At 42.7% G+C, this 20204-nt stretch overlaps 1 protein-coding gene across 1 annotated transcript in view; it reads right to left on the bottom strand.

Moving 5' to 3' along the window:
• LOC137871855 (sodium/hydrogen exchanger 9-like) overlaps positions 1-20204 on the bottom strand; it is a 54763-nt gene that overhangs the window by 27674 nt on the left and 6885 nt on the right. The window contains exons 5-11 of the mRNA XM_068709881.1: positions 17816-17931; positions 11874-11979; positions 9374-9512; positions 8214-8319; positions 4907-4995; positions 3547-3660; positions 566-677 (exon numbers count right to left, since the gene is read on the bottom strand). Coding sequence (XP_068565982.1) covers positions 566-677; positions 3547-3660; positions 4907-4995; positions 8214-8319; positions 9374-9512; positions 11874-11979; positions 17816-17931 — 782 coding nt within the window. The remainder of the gene's footprint in view (positions 1-565; positions 678-3546; positions 3661-4906; positions 4996-8213; positions 8320-9373; positions 9513-11873; positions 11980-17815; positions 17932-20204) is intronic.

The following is a 20204-nucleotide window of genomic DNA, read 5'->3' as shown; positions in this document are numbered from 1 at the left end:
CAGTGGGGGAGTTTTGAAGAATAGCAAGATAAGGATTTTTTTGGTTGTTTTTTTTTTTTTATACAAAGCAACCTTGTTATGTAAGAGGTAAAGTGGGTCAGGCAAGCAGCGAAACATGCTGCTACTGCACTATCCCACATCACTTCACATTGAATATTCCTTTCTCCTGCATCATCAAACCGTTCACAGCTTCAACCATTAGACACTTAAGTGAGGCGATACTTTAGTTAGTCTTCTCCAAAATACAGACACACAAACAGAAAAGGCTACGGGCGAATCATTAAAAAAAAAACCTGAAGATTCTGCCGATATCGATTTATGTAAAAATGTCTTTTGTAATGAGGGTAGTGAGGGGACACAATCTTTTGGCACCTTCACTAATGTGAAAAGCTTCTAGCGGTGAAGAGAATTAAGTCATTCGAGTTTTCGTAGGATAAATTGGTTTTCTTCAAATGAAGGCCAGAGATTTTAATTTTTTTAATTTTTCAGCAAGGTCAAAAAAAAAATGCTAAATGTTGCTAAAACAAATCACAAAAATGTTGATTGGTATTATTAAGCACTGTACCTGCAAACATCATGAAGTGCTGGAAGGTGCGAGGTATCTTGGTTGTTCGTCCCAGGTTCAGGAGGAATGAACAGGGGTAGATGCTACAGGCTCTTGATACAAAGATGGAGAGCTGTTTGTAATACGTGTAGATTAAGGAGAACACTTATGACTGAGACACACTCACAGGTTGAAGTGCACTTATGAGTCAACATGTTGCCATGGAAATATGGTTATTTTTCAATGAAATTCGCAAAGAAAGACTGACAAACAAGTGGCTGTAGTCTTGGTTAAAGTTAGGGTAAGTTATTGATAGATACGGTTTGGCTTTATTTATTCAGACAAAATACATGCGATAATTCCATAATAAATACAAAAGTACCTATTCTATGTGAGACCAAGCAGTGAATATCAACTTATAAGGACGAGCACACGCGCATATAAAAAAAATTATCTCTGAAAATGTTCTGTTTAGGATGCAAACACAGCAGTGTGGCACCATGCCGAGGCATGAAGCCAATCAGCCTCTGCCAGCTGTCTCTGCCCTCCACACACACTTTGATGTTTCACATAGGATGGGACTGAATGCTAAGTGTCCTGGGCAGGAGTTAGTGAGAGGATATCTGTACAATTATCGGGGACATAGCTGCCATCCTGGATACACTTAACATCTTTTGTCGTACTTTTAGGAAAAGTTATTGCCGCCCCTTAAAACCTCATATGCGCCTGAGTGCAGCCGGAGATCTTCCGATAGGTTCTTGTTAGTGTCGAGGCAATAAACCAGGAGGAGGCCGGGCTGCAAGAGATCAGGAAAGCTTTTTACTCTTTTAAAAACACACTTTTTCAGATCCTCTTTGAATTTTGGTGGAAAAATAATCTTTGCAGATAGGTACCCCATGCTTTAGCATCATGAGGGGGATGTGATTTAAGCTTTTCTACAGTAAGTCCAAATACGTCGCCTGGAATAATAAAGGGACCAATATTTTAGGCAGGGGACCTTAGTCTGACAGGGCTTTTACTAAAACAGAGCTCCCTCGCACCCTGCAGTCAATATTAGATCTTAGCACCCTATGGATTTTCAAAAGCAATATCCTGCTCCCAAAAGCAGTCATTTCTCTTCATCAAAGGCCTCTGAGCTATTTGAATGGAGGTAATTAAACACTTTCATTTCAGCCTCATTTCCAATAAAGCCCATCTCCATTGTCACTGGCAAAGACTAGCTATGGCGATTAAAATCTCCTGCGTAACCAAAGAGCGATTAACAGGGTTGAATCACTGGGGTTATTTCATTTTTATAGACACTTTGAGAATCGTACAAGAAGACTTAGACCTTCACTCTTTCTTGGTTTGTACATCCGGGTCAGATTCCAGTAGGTGTAGTTAGCCAGATTTCTTTCACTTTAAGCTTTTGTTATTGATGCACAATTGCGGACAAAGCTAAACAGGCTCAAAGCTCAAGTCAAACATTTTCTCCCTGGCAGACCCTCACACTGAACATAAGAGGATTGGAAAAAGAATCTGCTCGGTCGACTCTTTCTCTGGCCCCTTTGACCCTATGGTGGAAGATGGATTGTAATAATAATTGCAGGCCATCTGGGCACTGGACTGTGAAAGAACAGCCCCTTGGAGTGCGGCCACTAGACTCCTTCCTCAGGCATACGCTATGGTCATGCCAGCTCTCAGGCAAGGACAACTGTAGCCAGCAGTCCATTACTACCCCTCTGTTCCCCTCAGGAAGTAAAGCTGACATGTACGACAGCAGCTGTGAATGCGAAACATCTGTTATGATAGTATAGCTTTAACATGTGATGAGTATCATTATGGGGCTGATGGCTTTTTGTTTACATAACATGTATTGTAGCTGCATTGCATTCTGGTCTGCAAAAGCTCCAGTCAGAGGGGCATCTTCTGGGATGAATTTCTACCAGCATGGTTTTTGAGTCTAACAAGTTCTTGCTCCGTGATTCTGAGCATTTTTCCCTCAAATTGCCATTTACGGTTGATGTTTTAGATGGCTGTACATTTTTCTTCGGGCAACACTGCATTGAAGATACACTGGAAGTATCTGGATGTAATGTCAAACTGTGTCAAACTTATATAAATGAATCATCGTTTTTTCTGATTATTCATTACATCACTTTGAATCACATTAAAAATGCTCATCATCACAATTTCCCAGAGCCTAAGTTGACGTCTTCTAATTTCAAGTATCATTTGAGAAAGAAGCCCAAAACAAATACATTCACAGTGATATAAAACTGAGGGAAATAATAATCCTTATATTTGAGAAGCTGGAACTAGTAACAAGTTGACATGTTTGCCTAATATATGACTTATTATCAAAAATCTTTCTACACTTGTCCAGTATATGCATATAACATAAATACTACCAAAAAATATCTTGCATGTCTTAGGAAATATGCTTCATGACAACATTGGAATACCAGAACAGACCAGGAACAGCAGAAACCTCTCTAACTGGAGTTTCTAGAACCAATACGATTTAATCTTCAACCTCAACAGGGATACGGTGATTAATCCACTACGAACTTAAGTACTCTGAGCTTATTTCAAAAAGGCAAACATCTTTATTCCACTGAGCTTTGCTAGAGAACAGAAACAAGCAGCAGTAACAATAATTAAAGATCTATTTAAATGTCTGTTTTAAAGTCATTCCTCAGCACAAAGTATTCACTGCAGCGTCTTAATCTGCAGAAATGGTGATCACGGGAGACCGACTGAATGGCATTTGCAGAGCTCACCGGATCAAACTTATACAATTTAAGTGCTGAGTTTTTCTGTTTTTTTTCCAAGGACTGGGGAAATAACTGCACTGCAGCAGAGAGGCAGTATAGAAAATAGGAAAACCACTCTAGTCAAATAAGTGGCAGAAGATTGTGCATATAAGGATTGTGGCAGAAGCAGAACAAACCGGAACAGAACATCCAAAGGCTGCAGAGCAGAGAGTGAAGACGCTTCATCACGTAGAAGAAAAAGGATACAAATGCCCCAGTAATGAAGAGCGCTTTAAAGACATGGCGGGGAAACGTCATCAATACATATCCCATGTAGCTGAAGATGAAAATCTCCCCCAGGAAGTTGAAGACTTCGAAGAGCTGCAAATTATAAAAGGGTTAGAGAGGATCATGAGGGAGAAGGTCATCCGAGATGGAGTGTGTGTGTGTGTGTGTGTGTGTGTGTGTGTGTGTGTGTGTGTGTGTGTGTGTGTGTGTGTGTGTGTGTGTGTGTGTAGTGGGGTGAAAGTGAAGGACTCGGATCATATCTGAAATGGGTAAACAGGCTTAGATTTACACAAACATGACAAATCCAGTGTAGATGTTATTCCCTGATCCTACGAGGTAGCGAATGCAACCATCTGCAGCTACCCAACGCGGCTGCATGTAGCACCCAACATGTTTTTGTCATCATTCTCTTGTTAAGAGATTTTTATTTGAAACAAGCCAGTTGTGGAAATGTGAAAGAGTAGCTTTATGGACTTATGAAGACAGCTGTGACACATTCTAATGTTACAACTCAATCCTCCATTTCCTGTGATGATCCAGGCCATACCAAAACGCTTGGATGTCATTTACTCTGGGAGAATATTCATTATTTTAATGGGGCATTTCTGCATAAGAAATCTAATATTGATTACGGTCCTTATGTTGTGTTTAATTAGAGCAGATGTTATGATTCCATTAATGATTTATTATGTTCTGTTTTTACCAGTTAAACCAGCTTTGCTGTAAAGCTATCTCATTGAATTAATGCACCGTCTCCCTTAACAGGACAAGAGATGCCACAGAAAAACATATTTCTCCTACTAGCTATTCAACCAGTGTCTCCATACACTGAGTCCCGTTGTCTTGTCCTTTAAGCTGCAGCTGCATGTATAAATCATAGAAATGTAGATAAAGGCATTCTGCCAAGTAAACATACTGCACCATATACATGCATAGAGCCAATCCACTTTATAGGCAAAGGCTTCATCTGTCCTGCATAGCTTTTTAAAAGCATTTTCTGTGATAAACAGTTAGCCCCACTGTGGCACCGATAATGAATAATGAATGCATATATGAGTATATGTGTGTACTTCTGATTTATTTGGTCCTCTGTGAAGCTTGCCGGTACAGTGTGACAGTGCGCTTGCCTCCATCTGTGCTCAGCATTTTAAGCAGAGAGCCCAGAGACTGGCCTCCCACACAGACACACCGGACAGCCAGAGCACTAATGGCAATTAATGATTGCTTGCACACGCACGCAAGACACAAACACTTGCATTAAAAAGACAAAGTGAGTAAACTGAAAAATTATGTATGAAACTACCGCTGAATAGGCCTCAATCTCCCTCCATGAACCCACCTGCCTGGTCCTGGTCCTGCCCTCAGAGGATAGATTGTGAATTGTGTACCTTGCCTGGCTCAAGCCACAAGACAGCACTGCCACAATACCTGAAAGGGGGAAATAAATGAAAATTTAAAAAGAGGAAATAGCCAATTAAGTATTAAACATCCATGACATCTGTTAGTTGAAAATGTGAGCATGAACAATACATGTGAAAAAGTCATGGAGGACTATTATGTAAACAGAAGGGAGTTAAACAATGTGCTGTATCTAATTAATACATGCACATATTATGTAATCAGGTTTTGAATATGTGTATGTTTGTGTGCTGGTTAATACACCGAGCCTTGGGGCCTCTCATGTCGAGAATGTGCTGTAGGAGGTTCTTCCATCATAGGAAAATGATTTGTGAAAAGAGTCTTTATCTGTGTGGTTCAACCCAGCATTTCTCAAACCAAAGCAACTGACCAGAGATACACTGACTTCTAGTTTACTTTTCAAATTAAACGTGAATACGATAATTAAAGTATGAGAAATATTAGCAGAACAATGCATGTAGGCGTTCACATAACAGTCCAAGAACCCAGAATCTTCCTGTGTGCAGCTACTAATTGAGTTTAAAGGTATGTGACACCAGATCAGACTCGCCAAACCCTGTAGCCACCCATTGTCCTGGTTCCAGTGAAGTCCAGCTGTAAAAACAGCTTAATCAAAATGTGCTGCCCTACCCAATCCTCATGTTTCTGGCCAAAGACGTTACTTCCATTTCTACTACAGAGACATGAAGCTCTGGAAATGATGAATGCTAAAGAATGACATCATCGCTGTGGATCGTGCCAGATGCGGAGGAGTCGAAATTAACAAAAGGCAAACACATGACAAGCGAAAGGAAAGAAAGGAGAGAAAAGCTCTACAGAGAGAGGAAACAGGGTGGAGGGAGTGATGAGAGCCCCTGTTTGTAAAGAGGAGGCTGGCTGGAGCAGAGAGCTGGAACTTGAAACGCGTAGAATTAAAAGGTGAGTTGATGCCTCACAGGACATGCTTGCTTTGGTGCAGAGATTCAATTTCACATTTTTGCTCCCACTAACTTTGAAAGAAAATCACAGAAGATGGAAAACATTGTGAAATTACTGTGATGGGGAGCAATACTTAGAGGTATGAGCGGGCAGTAATAAACAAGGCAGCAAAGAAAAGATAGCATGTGTGGTTCAGGCTGCTCAGTGAAGCCAGCCCATTATTTTCTCTTCCCATTTGCCCGTCACACTAGGATGCTGACCTGTACCTGCACTGTGCTACCTCTGGTAATCCCTGTCCACAATGTCCTTTCCAGCACTGTTCAACACAGTCTAATGGAGCATGCATGGCGGATCTCATTTTGGTTCCATTTGGTTCAGGGCTTCAACATCGTCCTTGGTTTGCATAACACTGACGGAGGTAACACATCATCCGCCATCCACATTCGAGACTCCCCACACTCAGGGCACTTGGCAACAGATGAGAGGCATCCCATAATAATGAGGAGCATAAGATTAATGATCGCAGGGCTCCCTGCGAGGCTGAGGGTCATTAGGCACACCCTCACTAAACTCCAGCAATTAACAGAAAGCGCCTTGATTACCAAAGGACACCAGGGAGGAGTCCAATCGCTCACTGGGTCGCTCTGTATGAGGTGCCGCTTCACCCTAAATGGACCATTAAAGGCCTTTGAATGGAGTAGCACTCATCAGATTAGTTTTGTTAGGGTCTAGCTTTGTACCAAGAACATTGAAGATTGCAATACGACTCCTTTTTAGATCACTGTGACAAATCATCAGAATCAGTTTTTGACCACTGCAGGTTTGAAGGCAAAATGAAGTATTTTATTATCAGCACTGGTATTACAGTATCAATACAGTACAGAAAAGTTGTATTTGCACTAAAAATACCCGAGGCTCTGCATCAGATACTGGAGTAGAGAGAATCACTGCCCTTGGTTTTTGCTGCGGTGTGCCTCCCACGCTGGGCAGCGTTCACAGTGGTGTACTTTATAGACAGGGCATCTGGGTCTAATAGAAAAAGGTTGCGCTATTTCATTAAAACCGTCTTCTCCTCCTCCACAGGCCACAGGGAGTATTGCCAAAGAGGGAGCTCTACAACATCCGCTGAATGAGTGGAATCCCTCTGACACAATTGGGCCAGGAGGACCAACAACACTAATGTGGGCATATGTACACTACATTCATATTTCAGAAGTACATTACGACTGGCTGGTTGAGAAATAGATGAAAACAATTCCAGACAGCTGAGCAAAGTAATTGTTTTTTTCCCCCAAACATAAGCTACCCAAGATTCCAGATACTAGGAATCAGTAAAGTGAAAACTAAAACAATGTAATAGAAATACAACCTCCCCTTGGTGATGGATAAAGAAAACAAAAGCAAGGTCATGTTGTATCAATTTTAACAAAACCTAGGCACGTCTTGACTTTCCAGGATATCTGTACAAACAGCTAGGGCGAGAATGCTATTATGCATTATGGCTTGCTGCTTATCTGTGGACATCTCCAAACTAAAGGTACAAACATGCCCTGACAGAGTAGGGCGGACACCATTTTAAAATGAGTTATGGGGGTTGAGCCCAGAATGGGATTGGTACCTGCAGTTCCCTGCAGAGAGGAGATGGCTTAATACTTTCTCATCTGTACATTATTGACTCGCTACAATGCCAAGGACTCTCAGAGGGTAAAGTATGTAAGGGAAAGGCCTTCATCTAATGCTGGTGTCGTTTTTCAATCTGTTCTTGTGCGAGGAATTGTGTAGATGGTCAAGTCTAGACAGCAGACAAGTGCACATATCATTCCTAGGTTTATGAGGTGCCAATGGCCACAGAGACGCATTGAAACAGCAGAGCTTGGTAATCAAACAGCTGCTTAAGCCACTGATATTGCGGAGGAGTGAGCGAGTCAGTGCATGCAGTTGAGAAGGTTTGCATGAGGGGGAAAGGGCAGCAGTTGACGAACAGGATTTGGATCATGTCTGAACTCCACGCTGCCATGGCACTGACATTACATTACATTACATTACAGTCATTTAGCAGACGCTTTTATCCAAAGCGACTTACAATTCAGGATCTATCTACAAACCGTAGACGCAGCTACGGGAGACATTTTGGGGTTAAGTGTCTTGCTCAAGGACACATTGACATGAGACTAGTAGAGCAGGAGCCAGGGATCGAACCGCCAACCCTCTGATTGAAAGGCGGCCCTGCTCTCCACTTAGCCACGGTCACCCACGGCTGACATGGCCACACACAAACACACACCACATATAAGTCACACAGTGCTCACCTGAAAGTCCGCTGGCTTCAGCTGAGAGGAAGCTGCTCCAGGACAGCAGGAAGACGACAGATGTTTCCAGCAGTGGATTCTCACATAGCCGAGTGAATTTGGTGAGGTGGAAAGAGAGTTAAAGATATACAAGAAGGTATTCAAACGGCACTCAACACTTTGCATCAGGCTAATGCAACTGCAACACAAATTGATGGCTGTTGTGGCAGACTACATGTACCGAAAGGTGCAGTATTTTTCTGCAGCCTCTGCAAACAAAAAGCATCTGCAGAAGCTGCTCAGTAAGCCAGGAAATCTGACATTTAGACTAACCCACTGGGTCTTTATGAGAGCCTTTCTGCACGTTCCCCAACAGATAACACAGTCCACATCCCACTTCTTTCTCGCTGTCCTGCATCCCCTCTGGCAAAGCGTCATTGTAAAGCATACAGTAAGTCTTTGCACAGTCTTCCAGAGAGGACCACACAGGGAGAAAGTTTAGTATTTGTGATAGTCACAGAAAGTGAAGATGGGTGGGTTTAGGTGCTGTGAATGTGACAATATTAGGACTGCTAATTGTTTACAGTTTGCTGCTATGCATTCCCAACCCCCCGTAAATACTCTGTTGGCTTACAATCATGAAAACACCTTCCAAAGTCTGATTGTTTCTGTAATTAACAAGGACAGGTACAGCAGTAATTAAAAGATAAATGAACAACTGCACGTCAAACTGAGTCTCTTTAAGAAACCGTTTGAGGACACAGCACAAAAGAGCCGGCTGTTGCTATGGTTAGCATCAGCAAAATCAAATATATGCTCACTTTGTGCTTTGCCCGCACCCAGAGATTAGTCACTGTGAATAAGAGCTGAGCTGTGCCCCAAACCTCTCCTGACACATCCTCATTTTTCATCCTAAAGTCTTATAACTAAAAGATCGGAGGGAAATGCTGGACAACAGAAACTTCATCAGAGGCTATTGGCTTGATTGACGACCTCTCTGCGACCGTTAATGCCGCTGGAGCACTTTAGACTTAGCTGCGATGCTTTTCTTCAGGTGGTACAGTAGGATTTTGTTAGAGAAGCAATTACCAAGTCGAGGATGTGGATAGATTGCAGCGGATGCTGAGGTGATAATTGAGTTTGGGGTGCAGAGGTAGAGATGGGAGGGGATGAAAGGATATGAGGGCTGTTATGACTGTGAATATGAAACCCAGGAGGAAGGAGCCGGCAAGCACTCCAAGGAAATAACCAACAGAGAGGAAGAAGGCAGGGGGGTCGAAGATATGTCCTGCACCCATCTGGCTATAGGTGGTGATGGCACTGGAAGACAAATTGACAAAGACTGAAAAGAAAGGGTTATATACATGAAAAAGAGACACACTGCTAAGGAACAAAAAAAGAAAGCAAGTGCACAATTACTACAGAAATAAATATGAGTGTTACTGATACTGAACCATTAAAGCGTCAACATGGTTTATGGCTCAGAAAGACAAATGCAGTCGTCAGAAATATGGCCCACTTGGTTCTTGGTGTAAACCAGTCTGCAGCAGTGAGCATAAATTCACATGCTTATTATGCTGAGCTAAGCCTTTAAGCAAAATTTATTGGAGTCCCTCCTAAGAACACATGCCCTTCTATAGAAGTTAAATCCTTCCCTGAAAACAATCCATTCTGAATTATTTGCCTTAGAGACGTCCCTTAGTAGTTAGTGGGAAACAAGGGAAATACTATTGTTGTTCACAAAGACAGCAGCATCGTGCTATTCACACCGCTATAAATATTTAGTTTGTGGGGGAAGGGGAGACTTCCACATGGAAGTCATTGAGTGCAAAAGAGGCCTCACAGGGTGGAGGGAGGGAGAGAGAGAGAGAGAGAGAGAGAGAGAGAGAGAGAGAGAGAGAGAGAGCCTGAGGTGAAGCAAGCAGACACAGGCATCCATGCGAGTGGCTGATGTAGCAGGCTCACTTTGAGGAATGACAACATTTCTTTACCCACCACAGACCCTCCCTTGTACTCCCCTTAGACTCTTCTAAATTAATGTCAAACCATTGAGTCAGCAAAACAATGTGAAAGTGGTGGTTGTTGCATTTTTTGCTTCGTAAATCTGGGACACACCTTCTTACAGCCAGGGTAAAAGTCACAGAAAGTTACTTCATACTCCAGCTATCATGACAATGGTTTGTTGAAGATCCTTATGGTGTTAATAAATATCTGACAAATGAAACTGTAATGCAACTCTACTTTTCATGCTGTCAGGTTGAAATGAGCTAGCACACGCCACAACATTCCTTAATCTCCATAGCAGAAAGGGAAGAATCAATCAAGATGTCGCTAATGAGCTTAGCAAATTGAAAGGGGGGGAAATCTATTGTCCCCTGCAGGAGAATAAAGACTCCAGTTGTTGTTAGCACATTACATTTGGTTACTAGTCTCTTAGTCAGTGTGGCCCTCTAGAGACTATATCTTCAGGCATCTGCAGGCTTTTAACTCCCAGTCAGAAATCTCAAGATGTCAACACAGGACCTGGCTGAATGGTGGCTGGGTCAAAGCTGCTGGAGCAGCAAGTTTAGTGCCTGTTAGAGGGCACATCAGCGTAAGGTTGAGCTGGTCTGGGAGCTTGTTAAAATTCCAGTGCCAGAGCCCCGCGTGGCTCACTAATAAGGGCAAGCTTTGTGTGTGAAGCCAGGGCGACCGGCAGGCTAGCAAGCCAGTCAAGTGACAGGAGATGGCATGAAGGCCGGTCACGCCACTCCAGGAACAAACACAGCACTATCTGACTGTTTGCCCGAGAAGACGTGCAGGCTACCTCCTCTGCACTTCAATGTACACAGAGACAGCAGCCACGGCGTGAGCACAACAATCTGCGCAATCGCCTCCTTTTCTCTCCATCTGCCTGCCTGTCTGGGCCCATTTGTGCGACCGGAGAAATAGATGTCAGAGTGTGCAAGTATTGTACATGTGATGCGTCAGTCCCTGTGAATACAATATGCAAATATGGACATATATCTTATCCCTGACATCTCCCTTCCATCCCCATCTTTTTCATCTGCCTGCTTGACCATAAATGTGGACCTGTGTGAGTTGTCGCTTCTCTCCGTCTCCCTCTCTCTGCTCTCCATCTTGCCATCTGTTAGCGCGTCTACTGGAATGGCTTTGTTCACTAGCAATGCGTAAATACAGCAGACAATGACTGCAATGTGTGTGAGCAGGACAAACATGCATATTTAAGTGCACTGCTGGAGAAAGGGGAAAAGTCGAGGGAAATGAATAAAGCAATTGAAATGCATGAACAAGGCATGCCTGCATCACGGCTGCTTCACTGAGCTTCCTAGGGTTTTATTTATGCTGTATTTTGTCAGAATTTGACAGTAGCTGTGTTAGCCGAGTTCGTTAGCTGGGAGCGCGTGTCTCTACCCGGGAAGTGAGTCTCTCCACTGAGCACCTTAATGAGATGCTGACAGTGCCAGGGGCAACTCGCTTACGCAGTCCACTGCATAGCATCTGAGACGCTCATGCGGTTTTGCCAATCACACCCTTTCCTTAAAGCTGGCAGCATCCATCCAGCCTTCACTCGCCTACACATCCACCCACATAATGCCAATTGGAAAAGACTGAGCTCCCACAGTTAAACCTAAGAAATATATTGCATTCCAAAGGCAGAGACAAATCCAAAACACTCACTGTGTCAGGACGATGGCCACGGCATCATTCAGGACACTCTCTCCAAACAGCAGGGCGTGCAGATCCAGGTCCACACGCAGCTCTGACAACAGGCCAAGGACTGCAACTAAAAAAAAAACAACAGTTACTGCTATTGAAGACGGCAGGAAGTGCAACAACTGCTCTGCTAATCACACAGCAAAAAGGGTGTGGAGTGTCACCTCTTCTGCTACAAACAAGAGAAGCCAGGGGATTTAATGTTGCAGTGTAACAATACAAGCTGACAGAAAACGTCAGCACACTGACAGCACTGGAAAGAGGATTTTGACACTTGGAACAGCCTGAGTAACTAAACCAAGCAAGGACTTGTTCAGCTCAAGCTGAAGGAAACACAGAATGCTTTTGGAAGGGACCATATTTGTGTCGGCAAAGGAAACGGAGCAGAACCAAATGCTAAGCTGATCACTGTCAGTGACTCATTAAGAATAATATACATATTTGAAAATGTAGTAGCAAACTCAAGATATCTGGAGTGTGCGTGATGACATTTTCATGCAAGTGCACAAGAAAACAAATCATTAAAATGAATAGTACATTATCACTGAATGAATGAACATACTGAGTCAGTGTACTACACAGAAGCACAACTCAAATGAACACATAATTAGACACTTAATTGTATTTCAAGTCCAGAGAATGGATCGACACATCAAGTAAAAAAAAAAAAAAAGAACAAAATAAAAACTTAGTCTGCATGTGTGACCGTTTATTTAATAGGTTACATTTCCTGTGTAGTCATAACACGGCAGTCTGTGATTTGTTGGCGGCAGTGTAAACGGCAGATCATCGAAATCATCCGACTAGATAAAATGACTTGGTGTTAGCACTGCAGGTGTTTGTGTTGCACGTGTGTTCGTGTTTGCTGAGCATGAATATGTGGGAGTGTGTTTATTAGCTTGGAGCATTGCTGCAGTTTTCACTATAGAGGGAGAGAACGACTAGGATTCTGGGAATCTTGAGAGGATGCTGGTTGGAGAAGAGGGGAGATTAGAGCTAGAAATGCTGCAGCTGATTAAAAGATCCAAAAGGAGCCAATTACAGTCTAATGTAGAGGAACTGGCAGAGAGCTCCGTGCTTTAAATAATGTAAGATTCACTTACTGCTCAGCGACACAAAGAATTCCTCTCCGCATAATTCAGTTTCTCACACAGGTGCCTCTTGCGAGATGACTTTAAGTGGACATGGATGTTTACAAAGACAGAAGCTGCAGTTGTGAGTGTGTTTGTATTGAATAAGATTGAGTGGAGCGCAACACACAAATGGTAATGTTCAAGGTTTACAGCTTAAGTCACACACAGCGCAGACACAGTGATAACCGATACCACAGCTATTCATGACTAGTAACAACTATGATGAGAAATACTATTGAACTTAGATGTCTCTGTAAATGAACGTTGAACGATCACAGTGTTGAGACGCATACGAATGCCTGGTACAATCTTGGTTGAGCTGCAAAGTTGGACTGATTTTCCAAGTGTGTATCTGAGCCTCCATCTAGCTTAGGAAATGTTGTATGGTTTTGAAAGCTGAGAAGAATGGATGTTTACTAACGGTTGAGCTTGCTGTGAGTCTTATCTGTTTCACCAGCACTGATGATTGGGAGGAAGTGTCCAGCATTTACTGTAACCTCTAGAGCAGTGGTTCTCAAATGGGGGTACGCGTACCCCTGGGGGTACATGAAGGCACTCCAGGGGGTACGTGAGATTTAAAAAAATATATATTTAAAATTAGTATCCATTCAAAAATCCTTGAGAAATAGTTATTTAATAAATACTCAATACAAAAATAAGTGTAAGTTCATAAACTGAATTTTATATTCAGTAGGTTATTCAATTTCATTATCCTAAACAATGCAATCTTCAGTGTTGAGTTTAATTTGCACTGGTTAGGGGGTACTTGGCTGAAAACATATTTCACAGGGGGTACATCACTGAAAAAAGGTTGAGAACCACTGCTCTAGAGGACTCGACTCTTATGTAACGACATGGTGCGAATCATCTACAGGGGGGTAAATACTGGGGAACCCCCAACCAATCAGTAGAGCTGATGGAACCTCTTTGAGCAGTGGCAGAACATCGGAAGGCTATATAACAAAAAGTCCAATTGCCTTTGATTTAAACCCAGATGAGCCAAGATGTTGAAGCTTGCAAGCTTTGGCACCAAATGTGAAACTTGCAATAAATATTACAGTATCTTCCTTGTTATGTATTATATATTTACAGAGGTTGTGACTTAGTCAGTAGCAGTTTCAAAGTAGCAACCAATAAAAAGTATACACATATATGTACCGGGTGGAAGACAGAATTGCAGAGTGAAAGTGAGGCTTATGGGGAACCAATCTAACCGACGATGGTGTCATTATCCTATAGCAATTACATTATTACAACAATCAACATTTACTTCATAATTAAAAGTTAAAAGGAAAAAAACACTTAATGAATTCACGACACCAGATCATTAATGATGAAACTCAAATTTGTGGTGAAAAATACAAACGTATCACGCTCTCGCTTATGCAGCTGAACCTCTCAACATAATGCATCTGCTTAGAAATATGAGCTGAAATCCATGGTGAGTTCACAGACAGTAAGCAGAAGATGCTGAGCATACGAATGAGCGCATGTACACGCAACACGCTCGGCACTGCAGGACGGCTAGGTGGTGACACTGAGTGACAAGGACAGTACTGACAGTGAAGAGGAGGTGACATGCCTGTCAGCTCAGCACTTCACCTCAAGGATCTCCCCCTGCAAGATATTGGCTGTAGCATTGTTTACAGATACGGTAGATACGATTACATTAGATTAGGATAGCAATATACCACATTGGAAAGATAGATGGATATACAGATAGACAGAAATATACATACTGGCACAAATCCTTATTGTAGCTGCCACAAGAGAAACCTGGCTGAGTTTCAAACAAGCAATATCATATAACAAAAACAATGTCAGATATGGAGAAAGACAACAAACACACACACACACACCCACATGCGTTCATAAGGATATAGGCATGGACAGGAAAAGACACTCAGAGCGCTACCATTCTGAAGGCCAGACAATATCATATTCAAGACAATAACAGCTCCCGGTAGATTCATTTTCCACCTGTTGAGACCAAGAGGCTAAAAGAATCCTATAAATTAGTCTCAGAGAAGCTAGTGATATAATTGATTGTGACGCTCCGATGGTGGCGTTTGACCCTTTAGTGAATACCAGGCCAGTAAAAGCATCACAGCCAGTATACGACCAGACTGATAATAAGAGCAGTGGCAAGAGAGCAGCCTCAGGACTTGTTTTGACAGATCTGGCTCTTTGGTCTTTGACAGGTTTAGGGCTCCTGGTTGAGGGAAATCCTTTACCTGGAGAGGGGGAGGTAGGCCCTGGAGTCAGGATCGTTCCATCTCCTTGCTCCCATAATGCCTGGCTGATGACAGCATGTCGTGCACTACTCACACTGAAAAATAGAGCCCACCCCAAACACACACACACACACACACACACACACACACACACGCACGCTCGAGGACGGGTTAGCTGTGTTGTCATGGCAACCCCGTCCTACAGCTGTCAAGTGTTCATCAGTTTCCACAGCAACACCATAAGGTGGAGAGAGTGGGCAATTATTTCAGACATAATACAGTTGAAAGGGTCCAACGGAAGCCTCATTAGGTCAAATTACCCTGCTGCAGAGGTTTAGCAGAGGCAAAGCTCATGGCCCTCTCAGGCAGAGAGCACGGGCTTTGCTCGCTGATTTGACCAAATTAGGCAGATATAATACTGAAAGTGATGCATTAGGGAAGCCATAACAGTCAACAGGGAATTACAACAATCTCCCCAACTCAGCGTAAGAATTGCTAAAGTTTTGTAGGCATTGACAAGAGGACGAACAGGACAAGACTGCATTCCTTGCCGTTTGAAAGCCCGTTAGTTTTCCAGTTTGGTTTTGCTTCCTCTGAATCTCACAGTAGTTCCTTGGTATGTCACATGCACGTTTACATATAACTGTTTTTGTATAACTTTGTATAACTGCATTTAAGTTACCTTTAACATCTGGCCCGTGACTGAAGACGTAAACAAGTCATTTCAAGCTCTGGCATCATTTCCAGCTCTGAAATACTAAAGAGAAATATGTATGTGCAGCGTCCATGTCAAGAGAACTCCTGAAGAAGGAAATAAATAGAAGCTCAAAGATGAAAGAGAAAAACTACAGAGGCTCCCACCTCACTCCCCAAAAAATCCTTTGAGAAGTTAAGTGAGGGTTTCACTGACCTTTTGTAACCATCCCTGAAGCCAGAGGATGCAGCGCTGCAGGTGTTCTACATTGTGACTTGAACCATGTGTCTTATTCTGAGGCTGAAAAGAAACAGGTTTCAAGGCTACAGAGCTTTGGAGGCTTGTATAAAACCAGCAATTTAAAATCAATAGATGCATGCTGGAATGACCATTAAGTAAATGCTAGGGACATTTATGCCTCTTAAGAATTACGTATTTTCAAATGAATATCAATCGGGATATTACAGACTTAAAGGTCGTCTCTACCGTCTCAAACTAATTGATAAAATCTAGTTGCTGAGGTAGCTTCTGTCCACCTCTTACAAGAGAAATGGTAACATACAGGTGCTGTTTACAGCTGCATCTACCTTTAGATCTGCGGGTGTTATTACTGGAAATGTTTTCACACATTTTCTCGACCAGCTTAATCTTTTGAATTGTCAACAGGAGCTGGAGTCTATCCCTCATGTAGGGGCGACAGATTCACACTGACATTAGCTCAGTCTCCCAACCACAAGGGCCACAGCCAGTATTTGAGAAAAGTATGAACACAAACCTGTTGCACTCACACAATGAGTCATCCACACAATCAGAGCTGTCACACAAGAGTTATGACATTAAGGAGCACTAAATTGTTCTGAGAGTCATTATATGTGTGTGAAAGTAAGTCTGTGCCTATTTCTGGAGTGTTTCCTTGCTTTGGCCGGCGCTATATTTGGACAGCTCGAGATAGAGGAAGCCGAGGGGTGTTTGTGTTTAGGCCATCGATGCATTGCGGTGTGATTCTAATCAAAGTGACGAGGGTGCCGGGGCCGACAGGGGATGAGCACCGCGTGGCTTTGGGAAAAATAACGTCGGAACTGACAGCCGCACCATAATCTACGGCTCCTCTTTGACACTCAACCAGATCATCCACCTATTGGCATAAATAATTCATCAGCAAATGAAGACATTAACATTACCCACTGCCGCAGCGTCGCGGGATGCCTTATGACATCCCACTTGACTCCTGTTGAAGAACACAGATTATTCTTGCGGTTCCACTTAGGAAAAAGGTGCACCGAATTTAAAGCAGTGACATCGTCTTGCGAGGGCATTTTGACTTTGTTCATGCATCAATCCATGTTATTTATCTCTGCGCAAAGGTATGTAGACAGTGAGAAGGATGGCTATACATAAAGCAATGAGGGTATTTCACTGAGGTAGAGATGTGTATTAAAAGGGTTGACACATCATAGGAGTCTCATATGTTTTCTGATACTGCGGAGAACTGCATGAATCCCCAGAACTAAATGAAAACACCAGAAGTTGCTTGAACAGGCTTAACATGTGAAGCGTCTTTGATCTTTTTTGGGCTGATTTTTATTCCTCTTTAACTCATTTATATGTGTTTACCTCAGGCAGAATCCTGTGATGTGTCTGTTACACATTCACTGTGAGCAAGTGCTAAACATTCCTGAGAATATTTCTGGCTTTTTTTTTTTTTTTTTACTTGTGTTGTAAAGCAATACATTGTAAGTAGAATTGTGCATTGTGTTTTTATCTGTATAAACCCAATAGGGTTTAAAAGAAAGCTACTATAAGTCATGAGAGTTACACTAGGAGTTTGTTTATAAGGCCAGCTACCTGGGTCAGTGGCCGACATAATGGCTCCAAACAGGAGGCAATCAGTGAGGAAGAAGTCTCCATCTGCTGCTTGGCCCAACAGCACCATCAGTCTGGTGAAGCCGTAGATGCAGGCCCTGGGACAGAGGACAAACAGACAGAAGGACACGCAGCCAGGTCATCAGGGAGCACCAGACGGAATAGGCCTATCAGTCATCCCTCTAACCGCAGCAGGGCTTCCCCCAGAGTAGTGTGGGTAATGGGGCCAGATGCTACCAGCAGGTGAGTTGACCCGTTTCCAGGCAGCGGCTGCTTAACGCAGGTGGACACACAAAGCTGTGAGTCTGCAGGGCAGCATTACATTTGACCACATTTACTGGAATATGAGTGTATATGGATCTACATGACCCTCCATTCTAATCTACATTCATGTACACTCACATACATGTCAACTACTCCTGTTAGACGTCTCATCTCAGCAGCTACTCTATTTTCAGTATTATAAACACTCAGACACAATAAAAGGACACCAGAATTATGAGTATGCATGCTTCATGAGCACAGAATCACCCGGAAGACTAAAAACCATGAGGACAGTTTGTGAAGGGCATTGTGACAGAAATAAAACCAAAGCAGTGTGATTGTATCTGCTCTGGGGCCTGGCAATAAAACAAATCTACAATCTAACTGTCCCAGAATGCACCACTGTATACTCTCCCTTATGATAATACGGCACTAAGAGCAAAAACCTGCTAACATGTCCATTCTGCATTCACCACTGCGGCCCAGTTCTCGACTGGTAAATGATGTGTTTTAAGAACTAATCCTGTTACTGTGAAGCATCCCATAATAATCAGTTTGCCAGCTTGTTCTCTGGGGAACCTTTCTGTCCGTAGGCATAACTCGGTTACCATGGTGATGGCACACGACCTGTCCCCAAGGCCGATATTTAAAGTAGTGCCCTCAGGTTGAGCGACTAAGCTGTCTTATTCATCTATCTTTAAGGGAGATTTGAAGTTGTGGTGATGCCGTACATTGTGTGAGTGAGTGAGTGAGTGAGTGAGTGAGAGATACAGCGGCAGTAAGAGACAGTGAGACAGGCGGACACACAGAGAGAGAATGAGAAGAAGTGGATGTACTTTGTCAGTGGAGTCATTAAGGTTCACTCACTCCCATGAGACTGTCATTTCCCCATGGGATGTGGCAGACTCACTAACAAGCAACAGGATTGGTCGGGTCTGGTCCCTTAGCATCAAAGAATGTACACGTGACCCAACATGTCAAACTGTGTCCTGCGTCCCGAGGGAATTGGGGAGAGTTTGTCATAGGCCGATCCTGGGAAAGGAAAAGGACTAATGTATGGAAGAAAAGACGGGAGGAAGCGAGGAAAGACAACATCTTTTACACTGCGTTTCAGCAGGTCGGAGAAGCCCGCAGGCTATAATATCTAGAGGGCATGAGCCGTTCCCATGGATATAAAACATTATGAATAAGTTAACAACAAAATAATTATATTACAGCAGAAATAATAGCATGAATAAACAACACACACAGCTCAGAGTATGGGAACATATTGACATGTTATCTATTTCATATACAGGGGGGGAGGAGCAATTTAAACACACAGAAGCCACTTTATTAGGTTTTATTCGGTAAGTCATACATATTTGCCTGACAATGCAATCTGTACTGCAGACCCTCTGTGCAGGGTTTAGAATTGTTTTGTTCTTTTCATTTGCATACCTGAAGGGGGCCAGGATATTAGAGGCCCCTCTCAATATGATGCAGTCTAGTAAAACACTATCGCTTACCGTAACCTCAATAGTAAAAACATAACAATTAATTGAGACCTCAATGACTCCCCCATTGAGTAAAAGTTGACTTTACGGCAGAACAATGTTATTGGATTTCATTCGATTTTACCGGTGTGCCTAATAAAGTGGCCACTGAGTGTATATTTCTGTGGGTGAAATTTGTGTGTGTGTGTGTGTGTGTGTGTGTGTGAGTGTGTGTGTTTTAAATGGAAAAACGTCAGAAGAGGAAATAAAATATATAACAATACAATTTGAATCCTTTGAAAGGGCTTCATAAAATTGAAGTCTGTTTTTCTGATCAAAGTGGATCCTGAAGTTAGAACAGGAAAACAACAACTGGAGTTATGAGGTTTTCACATAGTCTTTGTGTGCAGCAAATGAATGCAACAGAAACAACTGGTGGGCAAAGAACTTGAATTTCCTCCGAAGTCTGACAGTGCCATCTAGCGCTGCGAGGCCAGAAAAGCAACCCAGTTCCATCCTACACACCAATGCTCAGCAGGTTTCCATTATTTGATCATCTCAAGTGTGCCGTTGGTGCACACTACAGAACTGTTCATAGCAGACTGATTATAATAATGCACTGTTGTTATTAA

This window comes from Cebidichthys violaceus, unplaced genomic scaffold, assembly GCF_023349555.1.
Source record: "Cebidichthys violaceus isolate CVI_PGR_0920_01 unplaced genomic scaffold, fCebVio1.0.p SCAF_15, whole genome shotgun sequence".
Classification (NCBI taxonomy): domain Eukaryota; kingdom Metazoa; phylum Chordata; class Actinopteri; order Perciformes; family Stichaeidae; genus Cebidichthys; species Cebidichthys violaceus.
The sequence above is the reverse complement of the archived record's forward strand: the minus strand, read 5'-3'. Positions and strand labels throughout refer to the sequence as shown.